Here is a 12,444-nt window from a genome sequence, read left to right as displayed (position 1 = left end):
TTGTACCTTTGGGAAGCTTAATTCTAAGACTTCCCTCTTTGTTCTTGGACTTTTGTCTTTGTTTGTTTTGGCTTTCATTGTTTTGTTTCTTTGCTTTCTTTTGCATATTTCTTTTAGTTTGTTTTATGGATTCTTCTCTCCAGTTGTTGACTATGAGATACTAAGTTTGCTTTGAGCTTTGTTGTTACAGGATAAGATCTTCCTAAGGACTTAACAAGTTTGAAACCACCATTGGCCAACCTATGAGCCAGGCTAGAGCAGAGCAAACTATGACTTGAAAATTTTGCTGCTCGTGTAGCATGGCCTGGGGGCCAGGCCCCTACTGATGGGGGAGGTGGAGCAGTTGCGGAGTATAAGCTACTGTGGGAGGAAGATGTTGCAGATGAAAGTGAAGCTAGTGTCTTACACTGCTGGAGCTGCAAAGAGTCCATTTTAATTCGGTTTTTCAGTTTTAATTTCCAGTTCTTATTTGCTTTCAGTTTTTTTATTTTTTATTTTTTTATTTTTTTATTTTTTTTTTGGATTTCTTTTTGACTTGCCTAGTGGATAGTTCTTGTGCAATTGGTCTGGTGATTTGAGTGAATCATTAGTTATGCTTGAATTGAATACAAATCTGTTGTGCTTGCTCTTTATCCATGAGAATTGTTTTGAAAATCTGATTGAGATTATGCGGTTGAGCTTGTTGAACTGAGATTGTGGTTGCTTGTATCTGTTGAGATAGATGCTTAGTTTTAATTGTGATCAATATTCTTGGCATGATGTTTATCAAATTCGGGAACCCTGAGTAAACCTGTGAGATGTTGTGCCTCAGAGTTTATTGCTGAATGTTATTACTTTGGAATTACAGTTGATTTTGCCTAAGTTTCTCTATTTGAACTATTTGCTTGCTTGTTACAAATGATCAAGGCCATCTTGTTCTTCCACCTCTTCTACATTTTGAGCCTAAAAGCCAATGTATAACCTTTGAACCTTAAAGAAAACTTTCTCATTCCCGAAACCTTAAGCCTATTGAAAAATCATTAACCGCCTTACCTTGAGTAGAGATGAACATATATGTTAGAGTGAGGAGAATGGTCTAAGTTTGGGGGAGTTCTTGTCAAAAGGAGAGCATTGAGAAAAACAATAAGTTGAGTTAAAAAGAAAGAAAAAGAAGAAAGAAGAAGAAAAACAAAAACATGAATTCAATGAAAAAGAGTTGGGAAATAAGTTGAGAGTTGTTTATTCAATTTTGGAGAAAAAGAGATACTATGCTATATCATGAACTAAATTGTTTGGTCTCTTATCTCAAGGTGCTTTGTTGTCTAGAAAAACCAATTTTTCTTCTTAGCCCAGCCACAATACAAGCTTCAAAAAGTCCTTGTGATGTAACTTGTTTGTTAATGTGTTTTAAATTGTTGAAACGAAAGGCAAAGTTGATTTGTGTAACATTGTGATATTTGAGAGTTAGACACACATCCTTATACACCATTGTGCTTGAGTGAAACACTTTCTTTGGTGAGGATTGGTTCCATGCACTCATTGAAAACAACTTGCCATGTTTGTTGATCTATCAATTGCATCTATCATGTGATTTTGAACTGTGAGCACCATGATTGAGGTTTAGCTTGCTAAGACTATATGGTCTCTTGAATGTGCTTTCTAAGTTGAGCAAGCATGATTGATTTTGTTTATTTGATTGAAACTATGCTTGAGTTGCTAGACCATTGTGATTGAATTGTTTGCTAGGAGAAGTACTTTTGCTTGAGGACAAGCAAAGTTGTAAGTTTGGGGGTATTTTGATAATGCTAAATTATACCATATTTTAAGCATCATTTTAGTAGCAAAATCAACTCCTTTCTAACTTATAACTTGCTTAATCCTCTTGTTTTGTCTTGTTTTCTAAATATTTGTGTTTTTGGCTACCTTGATGTATTTTCATCAATAATCCCTTGTTTTGTAGCTAAAAATGAGCTTGGAAGACTCTCCAACAAACTATAGAACTGAACCAAGAAATTAGCACGAAGAAATGCCATCAGCAGTGCAAGAACGCTCGTCCCAAGAGAGCGGACGCTCGCCCAGAAGGCAGAAGAGCGGACGCTCGTCCAGAGTGGAAGCACGAGCGGACGCTCGTCCAAAGAAGGAGGACGCTCATCCCAGGACAGTGGACGTTCGTCCAGGCAGGAGGACGCTCGTCCAGGAGGACGCTCGTCCGAGGACGCTCGTCCCAGAAGCGGGCGCTCGTCCAAGAGGGGGACATTCGTCCAGAGAAGAGGACGCTCGTCTAGAGGAGAGGACGTTCGTCCCAGGCAGAGGGCGCTCGTCCAGCCAGGCAGAAGTGGACGCTCGTCCAGCCAGGCAGAGGACGCTCGTCCAGAACGCTCGTCCAGGAAGGAGGACGCTCGGCCAGATTGAAGGACGTTCGTCCAAATGCGAGAGGCTCGCGCTCGGGCGCGAGAACAGAGGGGCGCCCGGGCGCGACATTTCGCCAGTTTTCAATTTTTCCAGAGAGTCTCGCGCCCGGGCGCGACTGACAGAGGGCGCCCTGGCGCGACTTTTACTGATGTGGCAGACAGCTTATTTAACCCTAAAACGCGAAGGGGAAAGGGTCTTTGGTCATTTGGAGGCGCGATTTCACTGAGTGGAGAGCTTGGAGGGCTGCTAGGGTTCGTGGGAACACTCCCTTCTTCCTCTTGGGTTCTCCTTCTTCTTCCATCTTCCATTTTGTAAGCTTTAGGGTTCTCCATGGAAATGGAGAACCAAACCCATCTTGTTGGGATTAGTTGTAGCCTTTGAATTCTTGTGTAATTGTTGAATGATTTGAATATATATATGCCGTTTCTATCAATTGCTAGTATTCTTGTTTCCGATCTTAAAGCTTGCATGTAATGGGAACGTTCATGACTTGATTTTGGGGTTTTATGGATTATGGGAACGTAAGATGAAATCTTGAACTGAAATAGGAGTCCTTGTGGGTCATTGATTCTAGGAATGGAAGATGATTCACATGTTGTCTTAGATCCCAGCTCTTTAATGCGGGTTTTGCTTGTTAGATTGCCAAGGAATTGGGATTTGATAAGGAAAACCTAGGCTCTTTCACCTAAGGAATTAGGGCTAGAGTGTTTTAGTGGATTGACTTTAGTAAATTGATAGAGAGGAGATAAAATTGGTTATACACAAGAGTGCTTTGGTGAAAACTAACCTTAACAATGTCATTTCATACCATTTCTAGTCTTTTCCATTTCCAAGTGCCTTCAATACCAAAGTCCAACCTTGTAATTATGTATGAATTTACATTCCTGCACTTGTTCTGTATATTGATGTTATGTTATTGAGTCTATATGAGTTGTTAATCGCACAATTATCTAGTATTACGAGTTTCTTGGGAAAACGATACCCGGTCTTACCGGTTTATTACTTGAACGATTCGGTGCACTTGCCGAAATCGAGCCCAACAAGTATTTTTTGAGCTAACAAGTTTTTAGCGTCGTTGCCAAGGATTTGGGGATTGAACCCGAGTCCTAGCAACGGCTAACAAGTTAAATTGGGCCTCATCACTTGCTCATTCGTATCTCCACTTTTGACGGAGAATCAAGGATCACGTAGTTCTGGCTTTCTTTTCATTTGGAAAGTTGTTGATATTTTTTATTTTGGAATTTTATGATTTTTTTGGTATTTTCAAATTATGTAAAAAAGGTGTTACGACATGGACAATAAGCTACATATGAAATAAATGGAAGATAAAATTATTTTTTTGATTTTGAAAACTTTTGTATTTTTAATGAATTTTTACATCACTGATATGATTTATAAAAAATTTAAGAGAACAAAAGGAATCATACAAATGTTTACATTTAATTGCAAGAAAATTATTTTAAATTTTAAATTTTTAATTATCAAGCAAATTCGAGACTTGACATGATAATCAAAATGATTATGAAAAACGTAACTATCAAACAAGCCCGAGATTTGACATGACAATCAAAATTATTATTATGAAAAATTGAATTATCAAGCAAATCCAAGACTTGACATGATAATAATTATTATTATGAAGCAAATTCGAGACTTGATATGATAATCGATATTTTTGATTTTTTTTATTAGAGATTAAAAAAATGGTTAATAAGTGAAAATTTAGAATAAAAAACAATAAAAACAATTATGGAACAATAAAACAAAATTTAACAAGATAATTCAAAATAAAAAGAAGATGTGAAGAGATGGATGAGAAGAGAAGGATGGTCCAACAAGATGACAGTGCAAATAGAAACTTCAAGAGATGTAGACGTTGATATGGAGGAGAAAAGATGTTTTGAAGTGTTGGATAATGGTTAAGTATGAAGAAGAGATGTATATTGTAAGAGAAGAATGAAGTAGAGTTTTGGAATGAAAATGAAGAGGTTTAGTGTGAGAGAGAAGAGATGGATATTATGTAATTATGTGAGTGGAGAAAGTAAGTGAAATAAAATATAGTAAATAGTAAAAGTTAATGTGAAAAATAAGTGAAAGAAATAATATAAAAAATTGTTGGAGAAAGTAGGTGAAATAAAATATAGTAAATAGTAAAAGTTAATGTGAAAAGAAGTGAAAAAAATAATATAAAAAGTGGGTGGAAATATAAGTTGAAATAAAATATAATAAAGAAAGGTAAGTGGAAAAATTAGAAAAGTTAGAAAAAAATTAAATAAAAATAAATATATAAAAAATGTAATTGTAAATGAAAAATGTATGTGATGTGGAAGGTGATTTGGAGGGTGAGGTGGAGAGTGGGTGTGATAAGAAAAAAAAATGGTGAGGAAGTAAAAAAGTGTAGGATTATTTTAGGCCATTGGGTTAAGAGTTAAAAAATCAATTTGGGGGTGCAAACAGTAAAACAAATAGTATTATTTTTTATTTATTTATTTTTTTTTTTGTGATGAATTTTATTTACCTGAACAAAATTGGGTGTTGACAGTAGCGTTTAACAATTAAGTTTTTCTTCTAAGGATAAGTGTTGAGATAGAACTTCATCATTGGATGAAGTAACAATTTTAGCTCATGGTATGATTTAGACTGATGTAAAATCTTTTACTTATTTTTCCTTTTCAGAGAAATTGTGTTTAACATGTTATGTTTTCTTTTGCTTTTTAGGTTTTAGGCTTTAAGAGTGTTTTTGTCAAGGCACTATCTTGACGCTTTTTTGTTTTCGCAAAACTTTAACTGAATACCCCTTAGGTATAGTAAGCTTACACGTTTAGCAAACTCTCTTAGACACTTTGACTTATCAATTGTTTAACACTACGTCTAGGTATTTGATTTGGGTATTTTTATGTTTTCTACAATCCTAAACGTTTTCCTAAGATTTCTTTGTGTTGGGGATTCTTGAGCCTAAGTCTTATGTTTCATCCTATGATCTTTTTAAATTCTTATTTTGTTTAATGTTATTCGGTTAAACTTCAAAACATGAGAGTGTTTAGACGTATAGATGATTTTGTCTTAACAAAAGTTTAGGAGGAAGCAAAGCCAATAAGTTGCGAAAGAGAAGAAGAAAGGGAAGAAGCTGAATGGTGTCGGTGAGAAGCCGGGAAGTTTACGACCAAAGGACTTACCCTGGGGGCTGCAATTCAATCAATACACCCCGTTGAATGAGGGCGAAAGACAACAAGCATTGTCCCTATCACAAGAATATGGGTCACACGACGAAGGAGTGTGTGACCCTCAAGAAAAAAATTGAGGAGCTGATCGAGGCATGACAACTAAAAAAGTATGAAAAAAACGAGAGGAAGCCCTCGACGATATAGTTCGGAAAAAAGAGAATGCCCCCATTATGGAGGGTTAGACAGGCCACAACAAGAGAGGAGAAGAAGCAAAAATAGGAGCTGAAGTTGAGATCGCCCATTATGCGAGCACATCAACACTATCTCCGGAGGATTAGTAGACTATGGATCCTCCTCTTCAGCCCGGAAGTGTCATGTGTGCACTCTCCGGATGGTCTACCTGGTGGACAAACCATGTAGAACAATGTCACCGGTCACCAATTACCTTCACGGACACAGACTTCCATAAAGAGGAGTTCTCATGTGTGATAAAACACGCTTTTAATGCAATTTTCGGGATTTTTTTTTGTTGGAAGTTTGTTTTGTAGAGAATTTCAATTTACAACAAATGAAAAATTATTTCAATTTACTTGAATTTTTCTGTTTATTTCTACTATGGCTTGAGGTTCCGAATTAACTATTATTTTATGGTGAAATGTGGTGAACTATAATAATTGCAATTTGAGTTCAAACGCGTTTTTAAATTTTGGAGCAATAATTAGTGAGCAAAACCCCGGATAAAAGCATGGCAATGAAGAAGTTAATTAACTAAATAATACAAACGTATATTAAAATATAGGTAATATAGACTTTTTATTCAATAGACTTTCAATGTTCTAAAACATCCTAGTTTATTCCAAATTTATTTAAAATCTCAAAGTGTGAGACCTTAGAAAATTAACCGTAAGCCATCTGTCTAATCCAAATTAAATGCACTGCTGAGTCACCTGGTTGCTTTCATAAATGCACCCCGCCACACGCTCAGTAGCATTAAAAACGCACTCACACACTCTGACGCACGTCTGCCAAGTGTCAATTTGGAACCTTCTGAATCAGTAGTGGAAAACAGGTGTTCGTATGAGAGTGCACGTCCGTTTGACATTGGAAGAAAACTGATTTTTCTGAAAAACACTTCTTCCCACTCTCTGCATGCACCCTCTTCCTCACAAAAACTCTGACCTTTCTTCTTCTCCTCCTTCTCTCTAGAAAACCCTATCTTCTCTCTACTGCAACTCACCACTCCTTTCTCCGATCCCATTTCAGAAACCGTAGGTGAACTCCCGACGCCGTAAGCTCCAGTTTGAACCGATTAACTTTGAGTTCTGAAACTGGTAAGTTTCTCCCTTTAGTCGTTCGTTCTTCTATTTCCTGGGAAACCCAGTTTTTGGTTGCATGAAGGGTTAAGTTCTTAGTATTTCTTGGTTTTATGGCTAGATCTGGTTGGAAGATTTAAGTGATCCTTTGAGGGTAGAAACTGTTAGCGGGCGAACCAAAACCTTGCCTATTGAACGTTTCAGTCACGAATCCGGGTAAGGGAAGCTTATTAATTTAATTGATACTTGTATGTTGTATGCAAGCATGATATGAACTGAATGTATGAGATGTATGCTGATTGAGTATGCATGAACGATTGCTGTTGTACTGAATGAATAGAGTATATGTTGGTTGTAATGTATGTTTATGGTTGATACGTATGAATATGAGATGAGTTATCACTTTGAAGTATGAATGATTAATGTGAATCATATAAAGTTTGGAAATTGATATTGATATGAAGTTATAAAGTATGAGCTGATATGTTGAAACTTGAGAATTGAAATAAATGAAAATCTGAAATATGAAATCCTTACTATGATAAAACACGTTCGTCATCGTACGGTCTTATACCGTTCGGTTTTTGGTAAAATGCTTAAAAAGGAATTCTTTCATTTGGAAAGAATTCTGATCGAGAACGAACGTCCTGTGAAATACTATTTTTGAGCGTTCGGCTCAACCTAGTCTTACCGTATACCTTAAATTAAATAATAAAATATTCCACACTAATACATTAAAATGAGTAACGCTCGGTCTTATACCAAGCGCTCGTCATAAGTAGCTCTTAGTCTTATACTAAGCGTTCGTCCTAAATATTGCTCGGTCATCTACCTAGCGTTCGTCCTAAGTAGTGTTCGGTCTTATACCGAACGCTCGTTCTTATCCTTGATTTTCAAACGTGCGTAAATAGCGTTCGTTCAAATACTTAGTAAATGTATATTATCGCGTTCGGTCATTGACTGGCAGTCGATCCCTTTAAACAAATTGTTCTCAGTATAATTAATTATTTGTCTTGTTGTATCTTTATCCATTTGGATTCGGCCTAGAGTCTTTGTACCTAAATTATTTTGAACATTGATTGTATATCTCTAAGAGTTGGTTCATTCAACTGATTCGAGTAGCAATGACGTTCGTCATATAAGTATGTGTTGACTTATTCTGATTGGCAACGAGTCTTTTTAAATCTAGTCTTTAGCGTTCGTCTTCGTTCTCCAGAAGTATGAACGTTCGTTATTTTATGTTCTTAAAAACTAAAGATGAAAATGATGATAAATTATAAGAACTTGAAGAGTGAACACTATGTTGAGTGATTATACGATTATGGATTTTGGACGAGCGTTCCAAGGAGGAACGACTCATATATATTGAATATTGGAATTGGTAAAGTATGACTGTGGCTATGCTAATGCTGGCTGTCCATCCTGATGTTCCGTGAGTACTCATCCTCACGTAGAGGGGGTAGGTCATGTGTGGGAACGGCAGGAGGTCCTTAGTCCATAAGTTAACATGGGCGACGTAAGAACGGACTAACCTCGAGTGACAGCTGTTGAGTGTATCCCAGTTACTACATCACTCGGGTGCAAGGACGCCTGTAGCTACACAGCTTCATACAGTCCGGACGGTCGGTCTAGTACTATGTATTACTTATGATTTTATATGTTAAGTTACATGTTGTGTGGATTGAAATGTTATTGTATATGTTGATGTATAAATTAAATTACATAAGCTTACCCTTTTGTTTTTCCTTGTGTTGTCTGTTGTCCCTGTACGTTCGTCTTGTCTTTGCAATGATCATCCGTGTGGATGTGAGTAGATGGAGGTGCATCACTTGAAGAAATGCTAGAAGAAGAAAATTTGGAAGACGCTAATCTGATTGATGTAGAAGTTAAAGCCGAGCCCTAGAGCGCTCATTATTTTTAGTTGTTAGTCGTTCTGTTTTGATACTTGAACGTTCGGTTAATGTTTTATAAAACCATTCGTTCTAGTGCTTCGTTTATTCTGTCAACTGTAATTCGCTGTACTTAAAGCCGTTCGGCTTATAAACGTTGTTAGTTAATGTAAAACTGCACTGTTTGATTATTAAATGTAATTAATTCTAATTACGGTAATTACTATATTTTGGGATGTTACACAAAGTCATTACAAGCTTATGTGCATAATATGCTAAACGTTAGCTAAGATTACTATAAGAAATTTAGTATTTATTACCTAATAATTTCCAATAAAAAATTATTTATTACTAAAATAAAATTTATTGACAAAAATAGTAAAACATTTTAAAATTTTTATCATTAACAAATATTTTCATCTGAAATCTTAATTCAAAAAATAGGTAATGAATCTGTCAAAAGTTTTCGTCGTGAATTTCATTGATGATGAATTTATTTGTAATGTTAATTTAAAAAATGAGGTAATGTTTTTGTTAATAAATTTCATTGTTAATTTTGTTAGTAAAATCCGTTAGTGATATTCGTGTAGGATTTTATGGGTAAATTCTATGTAACATCTATTGGTAATGGAAATATTAATAAAATCCATTGGTAAATAATTTAAACATATTGATAAAAGAAGATGCTTAGAACTTGTGATACTTGAGCGAAAGGAGAGTATTATGGTAATTCAAATGACAAATTGTGATCCCAAATAGAAGTTGCAATTATTCCTAATCTTTTAAAGTTTTTTCCAATTAAATTCCATCAAAATATAAAAAATACTCATTTATTTTATTTTATAGTATTATTTTCAACATCTTAAAAAAAATTATAATTTTAGTTCCATTTTCAATTTTATATATTCTATTTTTAAAATTTTGAATCAATTAAACCTCCAACATAATACATACATTTCATGTTAAGAAACAATTTAATAAATAAAATATAGAAAGTAAAAAGAATACAGGTATACAAAATTAATAATGGAACTAAAACATAGAGAAGGATAAATTTTTTAAATGATGAAAAATTACAATTTAATGTAAATAAAACAACAAAAATAGGGAAACATAAATGATTAAACATATATGGATCGTAAGATACTCACAACGGAAAAGGAGTTGAAATCTCCATTATTTAATGTAATTAAATATGATAAAATCAAAAGGAGGAAGGTACAAACAAATAAACAAGGATGGGTAAAAAAAAGAAAAAGGAAAAGCATTTGAACATTTTGCCGGGTATGATTGTGGGACAATGAAATCTGAAAAGTGGTTTATGATAGATCAACCACCAAATTTTTGTTTATATATAAAATGTATAAAGTATGGGAAAATAAAATACGAAAAGAAATAGTCTATCATACAATAAGGTGGATGCCAACTTATGCATGGCTAGATATAGATATTTTATTATTTCGAAGTAAGTGTTTCAGTTGATTTGAAAATATTTGTATAATAATATATAAATGTATTGGTTTGTGTTATTATAGGGTTAAACCCGACCGTTTAGACATGACTGGGTGCTAAGACAAGTGGACCAGACGACTACATTACGAAACAAGATTTTAGTAGCCGTTCGGTCAAAACAACAATTGAACGGAATTAAAGCACAATATTAATGCTACAACGGCTACTGATGAGTGGTTAAGGTTTGCATGAATGATCATTAAAGAGGTAAATTAATTAGTCAGATTCATCTAAACTCTATAAATAAGGCTTTAGTTTCCAGGTAACCTCACTTTTTACTTACTATTGAACTACTAAAGGCCTACCAAGAAAAATTCTGACTTGAGACGGTTATCCTCGTCTCATTTCAGCAGGAACCGTTCGGATGATTTATGATTATTTAAACGAAAATTTTCAAAAAGATCGAGAGAAAAGCTAATAATGTAATTAATTTGTGGATATTATTTAATAAATTACTGATTTATATTCTTAAGGCTAACATTTGGTTTTCTAATAAAGAATTTTACTTATTAGTTTTTCTAAATTGTTTTAATTATTATTGAGATTTGATAAATAATATTTATCTTGAACATGAACAGTAGTTGACGCTATAAAAGATATCCCTCGTTGAGGTGAATTATCATCAACCATTTTCAGTGGTAAGATTCACATTCTATAACTATAGCTTCCGATGGCTTCAACAGAAGGGCTTCAAGCATATGAAGAAGAGAAGCTCCTTCTGCGCCATCCCAAAGAGAGGGGTTGGGGATCACGCCATCTCTATCTTTTTCAACACTTTTGGTGTCCATCAACTCATATTGAAGGTGTAATCAATTTTCAAAAGCACTTTCAGGCAAAAGACAGTGATGTTATTGTTGCCAGCTTTCCAAAATCAGGTACTACTTGGTTGAAAGCCCTTACTTTTTCTATTGTCAACAGAAAACGTTTCTCATCTTTTGATAATCATCCATTACTCACTTCCAATTCTCATGAACTTGTTCCTTTCCTTGACTTCATCTTTCATGGTGATAACATCCAACACAAACTTTCTTACCTCTCCAATATGACTGAACCGAGAGTTTTTGGTACTCACATTCCATTCCCTTCCCTCCCCAACTCAATCAAGGAATCCAACTGTAAGATAATTTATATCTGCAGAAACCCTTTTGACGCATTCGTTTCTTCTTGGACCTTCTTCAATAAAACAAAGTCAGGCTCTTTGCATGAACTAACAATAGAGGAAGCTTTAGAAAAGTACTGCAAGGGAATAGTTGGGTTTGGTCCGACTTGGGAGCATATGTTAGGTTACTGGAAAGAGAGCATAGCAACACCAAACAAGGTTCTCTTCTTGAAGTATGAAGGACTCAAAGAAGATGCCAATTTTTACGTGAGAAGTGTTGCAGAATTCTTGGACTGTCCATTCACAGAAGAAGAGGAAAGTAACGGAGTGATTGAAAACATAATAAAGTTATGCAGTTTTGAGAAAATGAAGAATCTAGAAGTGAATAAATCTGGAGCATTTGACAGGAACATTGAGAAAAAGTACTTATTTCGGAAGGGTGAAATAGGAGATTGGGTAAACTACTTTTCACCAGCTATGACAGAAAAATTATCAAAAACAATGGAAGAAAAATTAGGTGGATCTGGTCTATCCTTTTAAAATGTGCTTTTAGATTTGTGATCACGCCACCAACAAGTGTTAAATATTATGCTTTGTATTGTTTATATTCCAAGATGAATTGGATTTGACATGTTTTAAATTTATGTTTTTATGTTTGTGTCTATGTACGTTGTTTTCAATAATTTATACACCCAGTTTGGGAAATCCTAATTTGGCATTCCTATTATATAATTTTGGTTTGTATTTTGGAACAGGAAAGCATTTTGTTATAAGTCCAGCTGAAGAAAAAGTAATACAATTATGTTTATATTGACACCGGAAAGTTTAATAAAATGAATGATGCAAAGACCGAAGCTTTTAACCTCCAAATACATTTCTCACGATTGGAAGAATTGTCGGAAAAAAACATAAATATTTTTCGGCGGGGTTTCATAAAAATTGCCTTCACTTGTCAGGATTTCATAATAATTGTCGATAGTTGTTAGAGTTATTAAAAATCACCGGAACTTAAATGGATTAACCAAAACCATCGGTATTTTCTTGGTTTACCTAGGTGGAGTTTTTCAAACCGTCCG

The 12,444-nt window shown here is 34.7% G+C and overlaps 1 protein-coding gene across 1 annotated transcript; it reads left to right on the top strand.

The window, feature by feature from the left end:
• Window positions 1–10,911: 10,911 nt before the first annotated feature.
• Window positions 10,912–11,999, top strand: LOC108325647 (cytosolic sulfotransferase 15). The gene has a single exon (XM_017558741.2). The coding sequence runs from the start codon at window positions 10,940–10,942 to the stop codon at window positions 11,906–11,908; it is 969 nt and encodes a 322-aa protein (XP_017414230.1). The 5' UTR covers window positions 10,912–10,939; the 3' UTR covers window positions 11,909–11,999.
• The last annotated feature ends 445 nt before the right edge of the window (window positions 12,000–12,444 follow it).

The sequence above is a fragment of the Vigna angularis genome, chromosome 5 (assembly GCF_016808095.1).
Source record: "Vigna angularis cultivar LongXiaoDou No.4 chromosome 5, ASM1680809v1, whole genome shotgun sequence".
Classification (NCBI taxonomy): Eukaryota; Viridiplantae; Streptophyta; class Magnoliopsida; order Fabales; family Fabaceae; genus Vigna; species Vigna angularis.
The sequence above is the reverse complement of the archived record's forward strand: the minus strand, read 5'-3'. Positions and strand labels throughout refer to the sequence as shown.